The sequence below is a fragment of the Hyperolius riggenbachi genome, chromosome 2 (genome assembly GCF_040937935.1).
Source record: "Hyperolius riggenbachi isolate aHypRig1 chromosome 2, aHypRig1.pri, whole genome shotgun sequence".
NCBI lineage: Eukaryota > Metazoa > Chordata > Amphibia > Anura > Hyperoliidae > Hyperolius > Hyperolius riggenbachi.
Genome location: NC_090647.1, coordinates 107,286,646 through 107,306,639, shown reverse-complemented (window position 1 = coordinate 107,306,639; position 19,994 = coordinate 107,286,646). Strand labels below are relative to the sequence as shown.

Here is a 19,994-nt window from a genome sequence, read left to right as displayed (position 1 = left end):
GGATTTTATTATATCTTTTAAACCCCTGGAAAGTGTATTGAGGCATATAGCTTTCCACTTTACACGTGTTTGTAACTTTTTGGGTATATTTTTATGCTCATTTAAAAAGTTATTTTTTTGCAATATGAAATTGTTTTTTGCTGAAATAGCCGAAGCCTTTGTTTCAGCTGCGTGTTCTTTGTATGTTAATTAGCCCCACATCGCCTTTGTTTGATCCTCTATGGAATTCTGTGATTTTTTTTTTTTTGTATTCGAAGAAGAAAAAAAATCCATGTAAATATGCAATGCTAAAACTATTGTACTAATGTATCGCCCTTAAAGAGTCACTTTTTAATGAATAAGAATATAGTTTTTAAAATAAGAATATAAACTTTTAGCTTTTTGGTTTTTTTAACTTCATGGCTTGTTGCAATAACAAGAAAATATGAAATGCTACAGTGATAAACGCTGACGAATGCTGGTGTGTCTACAGCAGGGAACAGGCGTTCTACAATGACAAATCTGAAGGGAAAGACTTCAAAAGTAATATATAGATTTTAGAGAAGTCCCTTTTCCCTTCCCTTCCTCTCTCTATACCCACCCAGGAGACATTTAAAGAGACAGCTTTAAAACTGTACAAGCAGAACGATATTTAAGACCTACCACAGAGGATCAGGTTAGGGGGGAATAAACCTGTCTTCATACCCAGGGCGGCTTTGTTACTACAGAGCTTGAACGAAAAAGACATTTATTTAAAGTAGCCAAAATGTGCAATGTGTAGGTGCAACGTCAGCTGACGTCAGAAGGTGGTTCCACAGGCTTTTTATGCCCCATATCCTCCATTTCATTTATTTGTTCCTGGCTCTGACTTTTTTTTCTGTGTGTCAGCAGGTTTGAGGCCTCTTTTCAGCGTGTTTTGGCTGTAGGAAGACATGATGGCCTGGATGGAGCAGAGCTAGGATGCCACATGATTATCTGACCTGTGTGAGATACAGCCTGGGTCACTCAGGGGTGATCACTGATATCTGATCACTAATCGCTCAGTGTCACCTCTCCCTTTGTGATAAAGAAAGACTACTTGGGAGAAGCAGCCGACAAAGATGCAAAAGTCTCTTTACTACGACAACTCGGGCTCCTTCTTCCAGGAGACCAATGGCATGGGCTACCTTGGGCACTCAACTTATGGCAGCGAGCAGGAGTATGAGCCTTCCTACTGCCTGCAGCCAGAGAGCACCCCCTCCAGCTCCACCGGCAACAAAGACCAACTTAACTTTCACCTCTCTGATGTCCCAGAAGAAGCCCAGCAGCCCAAGTCCCCCAGCTCAGCATCCCCTACCCCCAAACCCGGAGCGCCCCAGAGCTGCAAGGCGAGCCATGGACCAGAGCCTGATGACGTCACTGGGGGCACCAAGAAAAGCGGCAAGAGCAACAACTTACCCAAACAGATCTTCCCCTGGATGAAAGAAACGCGTCAGAACTCCAAGCAGAAGAAGCAGGCCCCTCCCCCTGCAGGTAAACATACTGAGCCCCTCTCCCACCCCTCCTCTCTTCCCATATGTCTACCTGGGATATGTACACTGCAAACACACTAATTACACACAGGCATTTCACAGTGTAGCTCGGGGCCACAACACACAGCCGGGGAGGAAAGAGCCAGCAGGGATGGGCAGACACGCAATATTCCTTTAACTAACTGGCATTTCTGTTATAACGGATTTATTCTCATCACTCCATATAAAAATGCAGCCAGAAATGTAGAAAGGAGAACAAAGGGTTAGCGTCCTAATCTGCTAGCATGTTATAGTGTGTGTATCCCTGTAATGAGGTTCAGGCATTATGGGGTGTAGGTGTGTGGAGGATGGGCATGTTTGGGGATCTGTGCTGATTTATACATCTAAATGTGAGAGTTACACAATAAAGCAGTCTCAGAACTCAGAGCTTCCTCTCTGCTCTAAAAGATACACAACAGCATATTAACCTTTAAAGAAAAACATTTCTTTGTTACAGTTTACAGAACTCCTGCAATACACCTGTGTTCCTACTTCTTGCTTTCCTGGAAGCACACAAAGGGTTACCATCCTTTGTTTACAGATTAGCTGTGTCTGCCAAGGACTGCCGAATTTCTGTGCTGACACAGCTAAGAGATCAAATTACACTTGTGATTACTTGAAGATGAGGGAGGGTATTTGACAGGCTCTAATTACACAGGATGCATTTCTCTCTGTTTTCCTTGTGTACTGTGCAAGAGTTCAGGTCCATTTTAACTAATTCAGAGGATATCTGTATATTTTGTTACTGCTAAAGCCAACTTTTGTTCAGAAAATAACTTCATGTGTTTTTAATTAAGTTCAGAAAGTTGTAAGAAATAATGGCAAACTTCATTTCAGCTTGATTACTTTGATTTTAATGCACCTGAAAAAACACAGTTCTCTTACTACTTCTCCAGCAAGAATGGCATTTATTGGACAATCTTATGGCAACAGTACTCCAAACAGAATGCACACAGTTATTAAGGTTGCAGTGATGAGCAATTTATAGTATAGTTATAATTGTAATAGTTATATATAATTATATATAAGTATAGTTATAATACAATTGTATAGTTTAGGAAATTCTTATCTAGCTGTAGACAGTAATGGAAAGAAATTGTATAAAATATATACATTGCAAAAAGACTAGGGAAATACACGTCTATATGTAGTGAGAAATTATGGAGGCTGCTATATTTGTTTCCTTTTAAATAATACCAGTTGCCTGGCAGCCTTGCTGATCTATTTGGCTGCAGTGTTGTCTGAATAGCACCAGAAACAAGCGTGCAGCTAATCTTGTCTGATTTGCTGCATGCTTGTTCAGGGTCTATGGCTAAAAGTATCAGAGGCAGAGGATCAACAGAATAGCCAGGCAACAAGTATTGCTAAGAAGGAAATCAATATGGCAGCCTCCATATACCTCGCTCTCTTTACAGTTGTCCTTTAAATAGTAACTGTGAATTCTATGTTCTAGAACACTAGAAGTTCCCACAACTAACAGACTTGCCCTGATTTCTGACATCTCCACTTGTAGCATCAGAATTCCACACTTTTCTTATCAATGTGCTAAACACATAAGCTTGCTACAAAACACACAGGACAGGAGGGTTATCCCTTCCCCAGCATTTGCCTCTTGTCCCGCTGATGTGAGGACAAATGTTGTTTCTGATCTCCACCACCAGGTAGGTCCCTTAGGGGCTCTTATAAGTTCAGTCACTGTCATCACCCCACATACCAGCTAAGATCTACTCTGGTTAAAGGAAGTAAAACTTAACTTGTAGTTACCTTGCTTGAGCAGATGAATATGTACTGGGAACAGGTATTGAGGAAGATTTTCCAGTGCACTGCATACAGTAGAGTAACATTACTGATGAGGCTGTGATTGCAGGAATGTGAAGGATAACAGAGTACCAAAACTTCCGGTTACACATCTAAACTACATACAGTATCTAACTTCTGACAAGTTAGCAGGACTCAGTTTTGACATCCTGAAAGGGGTGATTAAAGGACAACCCGCAGCTGAACTCTGGTCCCTACCTTTCATGTCCTTACCTCTCCCTCTAGATTGTAAGCCTTTGGGCAGGGTCCCCCTCCTTTTGTGTCCTACCTGATCATGCACCTCCATTACTGTGAACCCATGCTATGCATTTGAGTGAACCTAACTTGCCTAATCTCCGTGCTCTATCCAGTGACTGACTAAGCATTGCCTGGTACTCATATTGTGCTGTGTGATCTGGTTTTCTTGTATTCCTGTATTGTCATATTGCTGTATGTCACCCCTAAATATTGTCTGTAACCTAAATTAATGTCCAGCGCTGCGTAACATGTTGGCGCTTTGTAAATACAATAAATAAATAATAAATAAATAAACTGTAGTGAGAGGTATTTGAAGGCAGACATATTTTTTACTTCCTTTTAAGCAATACTAGTTGCCTGGTTATCCTGCTGATCCTTTGCCTCACCCTCGAATACCTTTAGCCATTGACCGTGAACAAGCATGCAGCAGGTTAGGTGTTTCTGATATTATTGTCAGATCTGACAAGATTAGCTGCATGCATGTTTCTGGTGTGATTCAGAAACTACTGCTGGCAAATAGACAAACATGGCTGCCAGGTAACTGGTATTGCTTAAAAGGAAATAAATATGGCCTCCTCCATATACCTCTCACTACAGTTGTCCTTTAAAGGAAACCTAAATTGAGAAGGATATGTATTTTTCCTTTTAAAATAATGCCAGTTGCTTGACTCTCCTGCTGATCCTGTGCCTCTAATACTTTCAGCTACAGCCCCTCAACAAGCATGCAGATCAGGTGCTCTGACTGAAATCAGACTGGATTAGCTGCATGTTTGTGTGATTCAGAAACTACTGCAGGCAAACAGATTATTATTTAGTATTTATATAGCGCCGACATCTTCCACAGCACTGTACAGAGTATATTGTCTTGTCACTTAACTGTCCCTCTGAGGAGCTCACAATCTAATCCCTACGATAGTCTTATGTCTATGTATGTATGGTGTAGTGCATGTATCGTAGTCTAGGGCCAAGTTTAGGGTGAAGCCAATTAACTTATCTGTATGTTTTTGGGATGTGGGAGGAAACAGGAGTACCCGGAGGAAACCCACGCAGACACATGGAGAACATACAAACTCCTTGCAGATGTTGACCTGGCTGGGATTTGAACCAGGGACCAAACGCTGCAAGGCGAGAGCGCTAACCACTACGCCACCACGCTGCCCAAGATCAGCAAGACTGCCAGCCAACTGGTATTGTTTAAAAGGAAACATTCATATCCCTCTCAGTTAAGGTTCCCTTTAAGGCTCCTTTCATGCTATGATGAGAATCTTGGGATGTGACTATTTTTCAGTTGCACTGCAACGGTTTAGAAAAGTGGAATCACTAAAGTGAACTCGAGGTGAGAGTTTTATGGAGGCTGCCAAATTTACTTGACAGGCAGCTTATTGGGCCAAAGTGCAAAACTCTCGTCCTACAAAGTGAATCAACCCCCAAGTCAGCTAGCTAATTGTACAAGTTGTTAGGCCTGGAACCCACTGAAATCAGCAAACGCGAAACGCTACCGCTAGCGTTTTGTCTGAGCGGTTTGCAAGCGGATTCATGCGCGTTTTCGGTCACATTTTGCAACATTGTATTTGTTTGCTCAGCGGTTGCGTAGCGTTTTGCGTTTCGCGTTTTTATCCTGATTGGTCCTGTGAATTATTTTTCATTTTGTTACAGTGTGTTGAACCGCAAAACGCTAGCAAAACCGCTCAGTTTAGGTTTTGCTGAGCGTTTCCGCTAGCGTTTCAATACTTTGAAGCGCTAACGCTCCCAAAATGCTGCAGGTCCTGCGTTTGCGTTTCAGGGAAACGCAAACGCTCCTGTGGAAGTTGTCCCATCCATTAACATTAGCCCAGCGTTTTGGCAAAGTGCTAGCGTATCGCAGCGCTGCTAAAACGCTGCCAAAAGCGCTCCTGTGGGTTCCAGCCCTTACTCGGTATTTCTCCTGTCTGGCTCTCGGGGGAAATTGCTGATGTTGCTAAAACCCAAGAGAAGCTGAAGACGTGTCTGACACTTCCACTGCCCAGCGGATCAACTGTCTACACATCACCATGGCAACAGGGACATGAGCCCTCTGCTGTGCATGCGCACTGTCCCAGTTTGAAACATATTGTATGGCTCTCACGGAAATACATTTTAAAATATGTGGCGTTTATGGCTCTTTCAGCAAAAAAGGTTCCTGACCCCTGCTGTAGATGCACAGCATCTAGGGGTCGAGTCTTGTGTGGACGCGGGTGAACGGCGTCCACCCACTTTCTCTTCAGCGCGGACGCCGTTCACCCTGGCTTGTGTGGAGGGGAGCAGCGCAGAGAAGGAGAGCTATGGGGACAGCGGGGATGGGCGGACATCTCCCACCCCTTCCCTCACCTTCGTGCTCCCCTTCCTGCCTCTCCCCTCCGGTGTTTTGAAATGTCGGGCCAGCGGCTAAAGTGGGCGGAGACTTTCCGCCTTCTTCCAGCCGCAAGGGACGCTCCGCTTTGTGTGCGGCTAGAAGAGCAGACTAGCCGCACACAGAGCGGAGCGTCCCTTGCGGCTGGAACGCGGTAAGTCTCCGCCCACTTTAGCCGTCGGCCCGACATTTCAAAACACCGGAGGGGAGAGGCAGGAAGGGGAGCACGAAGGTGAGGGAAGGGGGGGGGGGGAGATGTCCACCCTTCCCCGCTGTCCCCATAGCTCTCCTTCTCTGCGCTGCTCCCCTCCTGCTGGGGGCACACCTGGCTACCTGGGCACATATACCCCTGCCTACATATACTGGGCACATATACCCCTGGCTACATATACTGGGGACTACTATACCCCTGGCTACATATACTGGGCATGTATACCCCTGGTTACATATACTGGGCACATATACCCCTGGCTACATATACTGGGGACTACTATACCCCTGACTACATATACTGGGCACATATACCCCTGGCTACATATACTGGGCACATATACCCCTGGCAACATATACTGGGCACATATACCCCTGGCTACATATACTGGGCACATATACCCCTGACTACATATACTGGGCACATATACCCCTGCCTACATATACTGGGGACATATACCCCTGCCTACATATACTGGGCACATATACCCCTGGCTACATATACTGGGCATATATACCCCTGGCTACATATACTGGGGACATATACCCCTGCCTACATATACTGGGCACATATCCCACTGGCTACATATACTGGGCAAATATACCTCTGCCTATATATACTGGGCACATATCCCACTGGCTATATATACTGGGCACATATACCCCTGCCTATATATACTGGCCACATATACCCCTGGCTATATATACTGGGCACATATACCCCTGACTACATATACTGGGGACATATCCCACTGGCTACATATACTGGGCACATATACCTCTGCCTATATATACTGGGCACATATCCCACTGGCTATATATACTGGGCACATATACCCCTGGCTATATATACTGGGCACATATACCCCTGGCTACATATACTGGGCACATATACCTGTAGCTACATATACTGGGCACATATACCCCTGGCTATATATATTGGGCACATATACCCCTGGCTACCAGGGATGAGCAGAAACTACGCCAGTGCGAATTTACACATCGTAGTTCGCATCTACGCATCGTAGTTCATAGGCGAAGTTTCAAAACTACGCTTACGAATTTACGCGTAGCGAAGTACCGCTACGCGTAGCTTACGCCCACTATGCGTAGTTAACATGTGTATTGCATAGTGAACTACGAATGCGTTACTCGCATCTAATTTTCCGCATGCGATTGTATGCATACAAATTTACGCATTGGAAAGGGGAATGTACGCATAAAAGGGTTCCCCGTATATGTATTTATAAAGAAATTAATGCGTACGATTTTCTGCATACGGGCATAAGTATCCGCATACAATACGCTTCGCACTACGCGTAATTGCGTATTTTAATGCGTATTCTACGAAATGCATACGAAGCGAATATTTGTTTATGAAGCGTAACTGCGTAAAACTACGCGTATTTCCGGCGTAGCGAAGTTGGCTGACTACGACCATCCCTGCTGGCTACATATACTGGGCACATATACCCCTGCCTACATATACTAGGCAACTATACCTCTGGCTACATATACTGGGGACTACTATACTCATGGCTATTTATACTGGGGACACCTATAGACCTGGCTACCTGGGGGTACCTATTTTGGGGGAACTGCTGTCAGATTATCTGCATTTTTGTGGAACCGCTGTTATGTATTTTGGGGAACAGCTGCCAGATTATGTGTATGTTAGGGGAACAGCTGCTGCCAGATTATGAGTATTTTGGGGAACTGCTGCCAGATTGTGTATGTTTGGGTGTTACGTGTATTTTGGGTGATCCGCTGCCAGGTTTCGCGTATTTTGGGGAACTGCTTCCAATTTATGTGTATGTTGGTGGAACTGCTGCTGCCACATTAATTGTCTATTTTGGGGGGACCACTTCCATATTATCTGTATTTTGGAGGAACTTCTACCAGATTATGTGTCTTTTTGGTGAAATGCTGTCAGATTACATCTACTTTTGGGGGATGCACTACGGCAAAGCTCAAACTTCCTCAGCAGACCTTTTACATCACTGCTAAGGTCATGTATATTTGGCCCCACCCATGACCACGCCCACAGTGTGCTTGACCATGCCCATTTTTTGACACAGGGGTTCTCCAAGTGAGTCCACTCACTTCTTTTCCCAGGACTAGACCCCTGACAGCATCCACTGTGTTCTCCTAACAGAACCTGTTGCAATGCATTGCCCCATAGGGCTATCATTGTATTTGGCCAGGTTCACGGGGGTCAGTTGCATAAAGTATGCGTAATAATGTATTTTAATGAGTGTGAACTGCAATAGAGATTGGACATATACTTTAATACGAAGCCTGCATCAAGTTAGAATGTGATCAGTTACAACACAGTATTGTAAACAGGCCCATAGGATTGTATGGGCAGTGAGTTGACATGCAGAATTATTCTGCAACTCAACTAGAGTGACCAGACATCCCGGATTCGAGGTCCGCTGTCCCAGGCTGCATGAGGTCCCGGGAAACGTAGTGCTTTCAGCAGCGGGACGTCCCGGCCTCGGGACTCTGGTCACTCTATCCTCATGAACTGGCAGCGGCGTCTATAGTTCATTGCCCACAGCCCCGCTCCAGCCTCCTTCTTCCGGTGTCTGTTCCAACACCGGCAGGCGAGCAGGGCTACGGCAAGATGGCTGCCAAAGCCCTGTACTGGAGACTACTTGTGTCTCCAGTACAGGGCTTCGGGCGCCATCTTGCCGTAGCCCTGTCAGCGCAGGAGGAATGTGGTCCCGGGAGCAGCGCGCCAGAGGCCGGAGACTTCTGCCAGGTGAGTAAATGCTTTCTTTTCCAGGTGAAATGTTTGCCCGCATTGCGTTTCTTTTCTGGCGAAATGTTTGCCCGCATTGCGTTTCTTTTCTGGTGAAATGTTTGCCCGCATTGTGTTTCTTTTCTGGTGAAATGTTTGCCCGCATTGCGTTTCTTTTCTGGTGAAGTGTTTGCCCGCATTGCGTTTCTTCTCTGGTGAAATGTTTGCCCGCATTGCGTTTACTTTCTAGTGAAATGTTTGCCCGCATTGCGTTTATTTTCTGGTGAAATGTTTGCCCGCATTGCATTAATTTTCTGGTGAAATGTTTGCCCGCATTGCATTTCTTTTCTGGTGAAATGTTTGCCCGCATTGCATTAATTTTCTGGTGAAATGTTTGCCCGCATTGCGTTTCTTTTCTGGTGAAATGTTTGCCCGCATTGCGTAAATTTTCTGGTGAAATGTTTGCCCGCATTGCGTTTCTTTTCTGGTGAAATGTTTGCCCGCATTGCATTTACTTTCTAGTGAAATGTTTGCCCGCATTGCGTTTCTTTTTTGGTGAAATGTTTGCCCGCATTGCGTTTATTTTCTGGTGAAATGTTTGCCCACATTGCGTTTCTTTTCTGGTGAAATGTTTGCCCGCATTGCGTTTCTTTTCTGGTGAAATGTTTGCCCGCATTGCGTTAATTTTCTGGTGAAATGTTTGCCCGCATTGTAGTAATTTTCTGGTGAAATGTTTGCCCGCATTGCATTAATTTTCTGGTGAAATGTTTGCCCACATTGCGTTTATTCTGTACTGACATGTTGCCCGCATTGCGTTTATTTTGTACTGACATGTTGCCCGCATTGCGTTTATTTTGTACTGACATGTTTGCCCTCATTGCGTTTATTTTGTACTGACATGTTTGCCCGCATTGCATTTATTTTGTACTGACATGTTGCCTGCATTGCATTTATTTTATACTGACATGTTGCCCGAATTGCGTTTTATTTTGTGCTGACATGTTGCCCATTGCGTTTATTTTCTGGTGTCCGGGTTAACTGTTACTGCATTTATTATTTAATGGTCATAGGTGGCTATGTTTGCTGCTTTGTGGTTACGGTATACTATTAGCATCACACAGTTTCTGCACACCCATGATGCAAAGTCTCGTTTGTCCACATCATGGCGTAAACACTGCTTTCTTATGCCTCGCTGTTACATCATTACGTTAGCTCCGCCCATACAATGTCATGGTCATGCCCATTTTTCACCGCAGCGCAGCCCCCCACCGTCTTTATCGCTGCGCGCTCCTCAGTCCTCCCCACTTTTCGCCGCGGTGCGCTGAGCGCGCCGCCCCCCCCCCCCCTGTCCCAGGTTGGACCCACAAAAATCTGGTCACTCTAACTCAACTGACCAATGTGAACAAGGTCTGAGTGAACAATTGATGTGCAGTCCACTGTCCATGTAGGGTCCTTTTACACTATATCATTTGCTGTCAGTTGTAACTGAAAGTACAAACGATGAACAGTCCAGTGTTCATGTGTTTCCCTATGGCCTCTTTCACACTATACACTAACAAACTAAAGCTTTTTCACAATGCACTGCTATGGAGAAAAAACGGAACACATACCAACACATTAAGTGTAAAGGGCCCTGACTAACAGAGATGAGCAGAGGCAGGCAGTAATACACATGAGAGTTTGTATGAAATTCAATCTTTGTTAAAAAGCTGTAAACACATCATTGCTGCAAAGGTCTTCTTGTAAATTTCATGATGTTAAAATGATCTTTCCATTCTATTATCAGATGTGGATTTACAAAGCTCAACCTGTGTTTCTTACTAATCATGGGATCTGTGCTCTCTGGAGTATAGTCTGCCCAGAGATTATAATTATGGTTGTTAGTATGTAATTATATTGAGCTGATATCCGCCCTGCAGCACAGAGTACACAGGACAGTCATGTTCCTGTCTTGCAAGGAGCACACAATCTACTATATTTTTTGGACTATAAGACTCACTTTTTCACCCCCAAAAGTGGGGAAAAAAAGTCACTGCATCTAATAGTCCAAATGCAGGGAGTTCCTGACTTGTGAAAGCCTGTCAATACGAACTTCCAACCTGCTGCAATGTCATGGACTACCTGTACTGTGGTCATGCAGAGGAGGAGACAGGGAGACAAACGGAGGACACATAGGGGCATACAGGAGGACAGAGGCAGACACATGGGGAGGAACAAGGGGGACAGAGGAGGACACAGGGAGACACAAGAGGTACAAAGGGGGCATGAAGTACAAAGGGGGCATAATCCACAAGATGCCCCTTCACCATGGATGCACCAGGTTTAGTATATATTTTTTCCTCTAAACCTGGGTGCATCTTATGGTCAGGAGCATCTTATAGTACCAAAAATATGGTAATCTCTGCTAGAAATGTTCAATGAGAAGTTAATCAGTCTGGCTTGTGTGCAGCTTGGAACTGAACCAATCAAATGCACTTCCGGTTGATTTTAACGGGCTCATTTTCAAGCTGAATACCAGTTAAAGGGGCACTACAGCGAAAAACTGTAAAATTTAAAATATGTGCAAACAAATAAGTAGTACATTTTTTCCAGAGTAAAATGAGCCATAAATTACTTTTCTCCTATGTTGCTGTCACTTACAGTAGGTAGTAGAAATCTGACAGAAGTGACAGGTTTTGGACTCGTCCATCTCTTTATAGGAGATTCTCAGGGATATATTTATATTCAAAAGCACTTAGTGATTGGCAGTTGCTCTGTCCAACTGCCAAAAAACTGTGTAGTGAGCAGGAAAGCTGGCCAGCATCATTAAATCCTTTTTAGGGAAAATCTTTATAAAGAATAAAAGCCTTGCTGAGAATCCCCTATGAAGAGATGGACTAGTCCAAAACCTGTCACTTCTCTCAGATTTCTACTACCTACTGTAAGTAAAAGCAACATAGGAGAAAAGTAATTTACGGCTCATTTTACTCTGGAAAAAATGGACTTATTTATATAGGTTTGCACAGTTTTACAGTTTTTCGCTGTAGTGCCCCTTTAAATGCAAAATTAAATTGTAATGATTGTATAATTATTTCCGTGGTCAGCGCACAGGATGCGCGCCGACACTGCGGAAATCCTCCACAAGCATATAATCTGAGAAAACCCAGCAATGGTGCTATGCACCTGTAGAGGGGAATTCCTGCCGGCAGATGGAGCTGTGGAGAACAGAGGAACAATCCCTCTGTACTGCCACAGATGCCAGATAGGAATTGTACGAGGGGAAGCAATTCAGGGCAAGATAGCCCTTAAAGAGAGAGAGCACAGAGACAGGATGTATGTGTTTCCACCAATCTAGTCGCCACCCAGCGATGATGAACACACAACAGTGAAGACCAAGTGGGAAGGCAATCGCAAGAGATGGCGATTGCTAACAGCAACACAAGACTGAATAAGCACAGAGAAGGAATGTAAATATGTCCACTAATCTAGTCGCCACCCAGCGACGGCGAACACACAACAGCGGAAACCAAGTGAGAACGCAATCGCAAGAGATGACGATTGCCAACAGGGAAACAAGACTGAATAAACACAGAGATAGAATGTATGTGTGTCCACCAATCCAGTCGCCACACAGCGACGGTGAACACACAACAACGGAAACGAAGTGGGAACGCAATCGCAAGAGTGGCGATTGCCAATAGAGACACAAGACCAGATCAGACAGAGCACAAGTGTAGCAGGAAAGACATAACAATAACAATGATCAGAACGTCAAGGAAAATAACAAACGCTAGCTAAATGCGAACACCGCACTCATTCGCAATAGCGAACGCGTTTAAGCACGATCACCGCGCGTTAGGCGCCCAGTGATAAGCGTGCCACCCTAACTAACCAATGAAACACAAACACAAAATAGAGAACGTGAACGCTTGCTAAACGGTTACCTCACCGAGCCTACAGCAAGCGTTCGTACCAGACAAGACAGAGAGATGGGACTACCAGTAGCAACCGCTGCTCTGGCTAGCACCCCTAAGACAGAACACAGAAGGAACCACCGCTGCTACCGCTAGAGCGGATGCGATCCAGACAGACAACAGATGGGGCTACCAGTAGCACCCCCAAGGTAGAATACAGAAGGAAGCACAGCCACTACCACTAGGGCGAATGCAATCCAAACAGATGGATCAGCCAGTAGCAACCGCAGCTCTGGCCTACACTCCCAGACAGACAGAACGATCTCCTGTCGACCACCGCTGGCGACAAGACAATCGAGACAGAAAGACAGAACACGGCAAAACAGATAATACAACCTGACTGCACTAGAAAGGATGCCTAGTGCAGTCCCAAGGAATACTCTAAGATAATCTTTAGCAAACAATAGCAAGGCTGACACTCCTGGTGTTAGCAGGAACAAACCATCATGACCAGCAAAGGACTCTGGGAGAACATGGTATTTATACTGCAAGCCTTCAAAGAAGACAACTAGGCAATCTGCATGACAAGTATATGCAAATTCCTCAGCAGCAGAGCAGGTCTGAAACTTGCAAAGTGAAGACAGGTCTCTTTTCCAGAGACCTGCAGCCCTCAGACTTAAGGAATGGTCAAACAGCTGTCTGCCTGTGCAGACAGCTGAGCTGATCATTACAGAAATTATCAAAGGAGAACTGTAACCTTCTGCAGGAGTTTAACTGCAAATCATGATGCCCCCCCAGCAAAATTGTAATGGGACCCCTTAATGTTCACAACCCTTGCCTTGCCTCATCTTGGTGATCCTCACAATGTGGGGGTTAATCATACGAGGGTCATATAACAAGTGAGGCCATCAGGATCTTCACACCCATAACAAGTGTAGCCACAAAACACCTGATCTGGGGTATCAGAGAAAGGGAAGATTAGTAGTTGGGGCCCCCACACCTCTGGGTCCCCTGAAATCACATCAGATGCTCCCCTTTAGTTATGACCCTGACCTCCTGAAAAGTAAAAAGTTAGATACTCACCTAAGAGTAGAAAGCCTTCCCCTCCCTCTCTGCGTCCCCTCCTTCCATCGCCGTTCAAATCTCTCCCTGGCTGCATCTTCTACATTCCTCTAAAGTACTCAGGTTTCTGAGCACTTCTGATGATGAACGGCTCTGTGCTGCAAGTGCTAGTCCACTCAGGGGCGTACCCGGGCAATATAGCACCCATGGCAAACAGTGAAATTGTGCCCCCCCAACCCACTGATATAAATAGGTAACCAGATGTGCCCCCTACTATTATGCAGCCAGCTGTGACCCCAATATTAGGACAGAGGTGTCCCTCCAGTAAAGGTATCCAGAGCTATCCTCCCAGGACTGGATGACAGACACAGAATGACATCACTATACATGTACTGTGCATGTGCCCAGGACTGGGTGACAGACACAGAATGACATCACTATACATGCACTGTACATGTTCTGAGCCCAGGACTGAGTGACAGACACAGAATGACATCACTATACATGTACTGTGCATGTTCTGTGACCTCCCAGGACTAGGTGACAGACACAGAATGACATCACTATACATGTACTGTGCATGTTCCGTGACCTCCCAGGACTAGGTGACAGACACAGAATTACATCACTATATATGTACTGTACATGTTCTGTGCCCAGGACTGGGTGACAGACACAGGACTGGGTGACAGACACAGAATGACATCACTATACATGTACTGTACATGTTCTGTGACCTCCCAGGACTGGGTGACAGACACAGAATTACATCACTATATATGTACTGTACATGTTCTGTGCCCAGGACTGGGTGACAGACACAGGACTGGGTGACAGACACAGAATGACATCACTATACATGTACTGTACATGTTCTGTGACCTCCCAGGACTGGGTGACAGACACAGAATTACATCACTATATATGTACTGTACATGTTCTGTGCCCAGGACTGGGTGACAGACACAGGACTGGGTGACAGACACAGAATGACATCACTATACATGTACTGTGCATGTTCTGTGACCTCCCAGGACTGGGTGACAGACACAGAATGACATCACTATACATGTACTGTACATGTTCTGTGCTGAGGACTGGGTGACAGACACAGAATTACATAATTATATAATTATATATGCATTGTGCATAATTCTGAACACATCTCTTCAGGGATTGCTTTTTAGGCTTTTGATGAATTCACCCAATAAAGTTCCTGGGAAAATTCTGCTTTGTTTAATTCCATGTGAAGCTGATGAAATGTTTGAAGTGAACATAAGCCAGTGTGAAATTCCCTATTTAGTGATAAGCATATATCGTAATATGAAGCTAAATCTATGCACAGGCATGAATCTATAAAAAGAATGATTCAGAAACATTGGAGCATATTTTACCAGGAAAGATCCTTGTAGATGCAGAACAACCGGTTGCTGCATTTTTAGGAGATCTCTGTATATAATTTTCCAGGCCTGATAAGCAGCTCTTACCATGATATGGGTATGTTGGCACAGATTGCCGGTACAGGTATGGTGCCACTTGCTGCTGGTACAGGTATGATGCCAGAGGCTGCTGGTATGGGTATGGTTCTACTTGCTTATGGTATGGGTATTATGCCAGTGGCTAATAGTATGGGTATGTTAGCACTGACTGCTGGTATGTGTATAGTGCCAGTTGCTGCTGGTTTTGGCATGGTGCAAGTGGCTGCTGGAGTGCTGGTATGATTATGGTTCTACTTGCTGATGGTATGGGTGTAATGCCAGTGGCTGCTGGTATGGGTATGTTAGTACTGGCTGGTGGTATTGACATGGTGCCAGTTGCTGCTGGTTTTGGCATTGTGCCAGTTGCTGCTGGTAGGGGTATGGTGCTACCTGCTGTTAGTATGGAGGTCATGCTACTGGCTGCTAGTATGGGCATGGTGTCTCTTGCTGATGGCATGTGTGTAATGCCAATAGCTGCTGGTATGGATATGGTGCCTCTAACTCCTGGTATGAATTTGAAGCCACTGACTTCTGGTATGGATTTGGTGCTGCAGGTATGAGTATGGTGCCACTTGCTGCAGGTTGTGCAATGACACATTCATTGAAGTATGTCAGAGCTAAAATCTATGAACTGTTTAACCTTTTTATCTCTTTCCTGCTCTCAGAAGCCATTTTCTGCTAGGAAAGTGTTTTATAGTTGGAATTTCTTATCAGTGAGGGTCACACTGCAGTCACTTCCTATCTGACTCAGGACTGAGTTAGCCACGTACATACATGATATTTAACTCTTTCAGGCAGAGAAAGAAAAAAGGAACACAGCATAATTATTTGTGTGCTAGGCACTGTACATACCCATGTCTATCTCATCATGTCACATGTCATCTTGGGTATCCTTTAAGCACATGCATGGCTGTACTGTGCCTGTGCGCACAGGCGCAACCATGCTTGTGCTTCAAGAGGAGCATGACCCGGATGGGAGCCCTGTAGGGTCCCAGTGAGCAGTGTCATGTGCGAGAAGGAGCCAGGAAGCCTCTGTAGGATACAGAGCCTTCCCTCTGCTTAGATATTTCCTTTTTGACTGAAGCTTCGGCTCGGGTTCACTCAACACAACTATACTAGCAAGATGCATCACTACGGAATGTTTGCTTGGTATTAAAGCGGATCCGAGGAGAAAAACTAACTATAACAAGTAACTTGTCTATATATCTTATCTAAAGTTTAGATAGTTTACACAGCAGCTGCAAACAGCTTCAACGGTTTATGATTATTTATTCCTGTGATACAATGAGAGCGACCATGTTCTGTTTGTCACATTACACACAGGCAAGCTGATAGCATCTCCAGCCCTCAGCCTGTGAAAACTTCACCCCCCTCTCCTCCCCTCTGCTTCTGAAACCTCTGGCTAGTAACCTCCTCCTCCTCCTGCCCAGTCTGAGCTCCCATAAGCCCTTGCTGCATGGGTCTCAAGTGCCTTGGCACTGGAGGAGCTGTGGGCGAGGTTTGTTTAGTTTATAGGGAATTAGAGTGTTAAAACAAAACAAAAAAAGTATTTGGCTTGAGGAATGTCCTATAAAGTTTATGAAAGGAACACAATTATGCAATGAGTAAAAGTTTATCTTGGATCCACTTTAAGTGGGCAAAAACAACACCTGGTCTCCCAGAGTCCTTTCGGGCAGGATGCTGTGACATTATAGCCTGGGCTAAACATGACTGGGAAAATGGGGTTACATATCAATATACAGCAACATGTAGATATAGCAAGTAGTTTTAATGATGAAACCAAGATATTTCGTAAAATCAGGTATCTTGAATAATATATTACATTTTACTGTACAGTGTTGCAATGCCTCTTTAAGTCCAGGTTTGCCCCATTAATGGATACATCACTAGGTACCAGCCCCCTTACCCCCATAATAATATATCCAAAGACTTCACATACATTATCTGTCCCATCCCCTGCTATTGATATAAGGTGCCCAGCACATTGGTGCATGCACTGGGAGCTCTGAGGATCTGTGGGATGGCCATAGGTTTTGTTTTCAGAGAACTTGATCCATGCACATAGTCATAGATCCACCACCTGGGGGCGTGGCAATATAACATCACACCATACATCCTGTACAGACTCTACCACTGGAAGAAATGTGTCCAGCCTGCTATACATGGCTTGTGGGCTTGGGAAAGGCAAGAGTAAATATGGGTTGGGCACCACTGATTGTGGCACAGGCACTAAGTATGGCCCAGTACAATCATTGACTCAGGTATTCTGTGTATGACATAGTTTTCGACTGTGTTATTGTTATTGCTGCTTCTGTGACTGGAAGGTCCTCCTTATTCCAGAAGGAAAGGGGGGTTCCATGGCACTATGTAGTCACAACACTGCTGGGTGCCTAAAGGGGCCCATACACTGGTCGATTTCAGCCATCGATCGATTGATTCTATGGAATTGGTCGAAAATCGATTCTATCAAATCTATCAATCGATCGATTTGTGGTCGATTTGATCTATCTGACAGGATGAAAAATCTAGGTCGATCTGCTGCTGGCAGCAGATCGATGGCGCATAGAGTTTCATTGGATCTAATGGTGCAGTAATGCCTTTAGATCGATTTTCAATAGATTTCCAATAGATTTCAGAATGTTCCTAGTATGCCACACACATCATACAGATTCCTGTCAGATTCAACCTGACAGGTATCTGACAGATATCTATCTGACGGTTGAATTTGCTGCAAATCTGTCAGTGTATGGCCACCTTAACTCTAACTTCTTTCACCTAACAATAACCCCCTTCCTGATGCCTAGCCCTAACCTTCCCTCTTATATTAACCCTTGAAGTCTAACCGTCTGACCTTAACATCCACAGCTGAAGTCCCCATACCATACCCAATACCTCTAAAGCACCTTACCTACGCCTATATCTAACCTTCAACACACCTTATTAGAGGCTAAACTATTCTCAGCTAGCCCTTACCATCTATTCAATAGCCAAATGCTGGGGGCTCTCAACCCCACTCCAGCCCCCCCTGGGCATGATAGGGGCTGTTATATCCCCATACCAAAATCAATGGTTCTACAACCTCCTGGTGCAACAGGTAGTGCATACTATGTTTTCCTTACATGATGGAGCTGCTAGAGTGTTACTGATATTTTTGCAGAAGGTGGAAAATCAATGTATGGTGCGCTATAAGCATTGTTTTCCAGTGCTGATCAATGAGTGAGGAGTAATCCATCTCTTTGTGTTTCAGAGGATGACAGCTCACTGGACAATAGTTTCCTGGGCTCAGCATCCAAGAGAGCACGGACGGCTTACACCAACTCCCAGCTGGTGGAACTGGAGAAAGAATTCCATTTTAATCGCTACTTGTGCCGCCCCAGGAGGCTGGAGATGGCCAAGCTACTGAACCTATCAGAGAGACAGATCAAGATCTGGTTCCAGAACAGGAGAATGAAGTACAAGAAGGACCACAAGGGCAAGGGTGGAGCAGCCTCTCCCGGGGGCCAGTCCCCTAGCAGGAGCCCGTCACTGATGCCTTATCCCAACGCACTCCCCCTAGAGGACGACAGCGGCTATGACGTGCCCATGACTAATGAGTTCAACAAGAGCCCTGGGAACATGTATGGCCTGACTGCTTACTCAGCGCCTCTCTTTGATAATCCACCAGCCCAGAAACGATACGGGAGCCAGTCCTTAGCCTCTGACTACGACCGTCCATCCCTGCATAGCGACCTACGCTATGACAGCCCTGTTCTGCAGGGAAGCCAGAGCTACCTTGGAGGAAACTACCTGGACAATGGCAACTGCTCCATGTTCAGCATGCCTCATCCTTCTTCTGATAGCATGGACTACAGCTGTGCAGCCCAGACACCCAGCAAGCACCATCTAGGGCCATGTGACCCACATCCCACCTACACAGACTTAAACATACATCCTGTGCCTCAGGGGTGTTCCCAGGAGCCCCCCGTGCTGACACATCTGTAGGACGCTCTACTCTTTGAAACATAAGGGCAATTTAGTGTGGCCCATTATGTCATTACACAAGAAAAAAACTATATATAATATAAACCCACCAACATGCCTCAGCCCCCATACATCTCTTATGTACTTACTAAGCTATGCACAATAATGGGACTATGCATGGATTGCTGACAATGCCACATAAGCAACCAATTAGAGTAAAAACAGTCAGTTACCCCCTATAGTATAACAAAAAAAGTCTGGATTTGCGTGCCAGAAAAAGTGAGCTGAAGCTCAAAAGTCACTTTTCCCTTTTAATAGAAATATTACAATAGACCTTTAAAATGTCGCCAGATTTCATTCCTAAAATTTAGTTCTATTTTAATCTGTATTTATGTAAGAGCGACTTGCAGTTTTTTGTACTTTCTCAGCCTGACTCTTTTTTTTAAGTAGAGACACAAAGGAAACCTATATTTATATGCGTTGACGTTAAACATGTTTACATCTTTGTTTTGTGCCTGTTTTGGTTGCTTTTGTTTTTTTTATACTTGTTTAATTTATTTGTTAGAGATTTAAAGGACAGATCTGGACTTTATTTGTTGTTTCTTTTTTTAGGTGAGGGCTGGATTTTCCCAGCCGGCGATTTTTTTTTCTCAGTTTGCCTGTATTTTTTAGTAGTGTTTGAATTAACCGTTTGAT

General features: G+C 44.7%; 1 protein-coding gene across 1 annotated transcript; it reads left to right on the top strand.

Annotated features, from left to right (window-relative positions):
* Window positions 1-1,000: 1,000 nt before the first annotated feature.
* LOC137544008 (homeobox protein Hox-D3-like) lies at window positions 1,001-19,319 on the top strand. Its single transcript, XM_068265075.1, has 2 exons — window positions 1,001-1,491; window positions 18,586-19,319. The coding sequence occupies exons 1-2, from the start codon at window positions 1,080-1,082 to the stop codon at window positions 19,317-19,319; spliced, it is 1,146 nt and encodes a 381-aa protein (XP_068121176.1). The 5' UTR covers window positions 1,001-1,079.
* The last annotated feature ends 675 nt before the right edge of the window (window positions 19,320-19,994 follow it).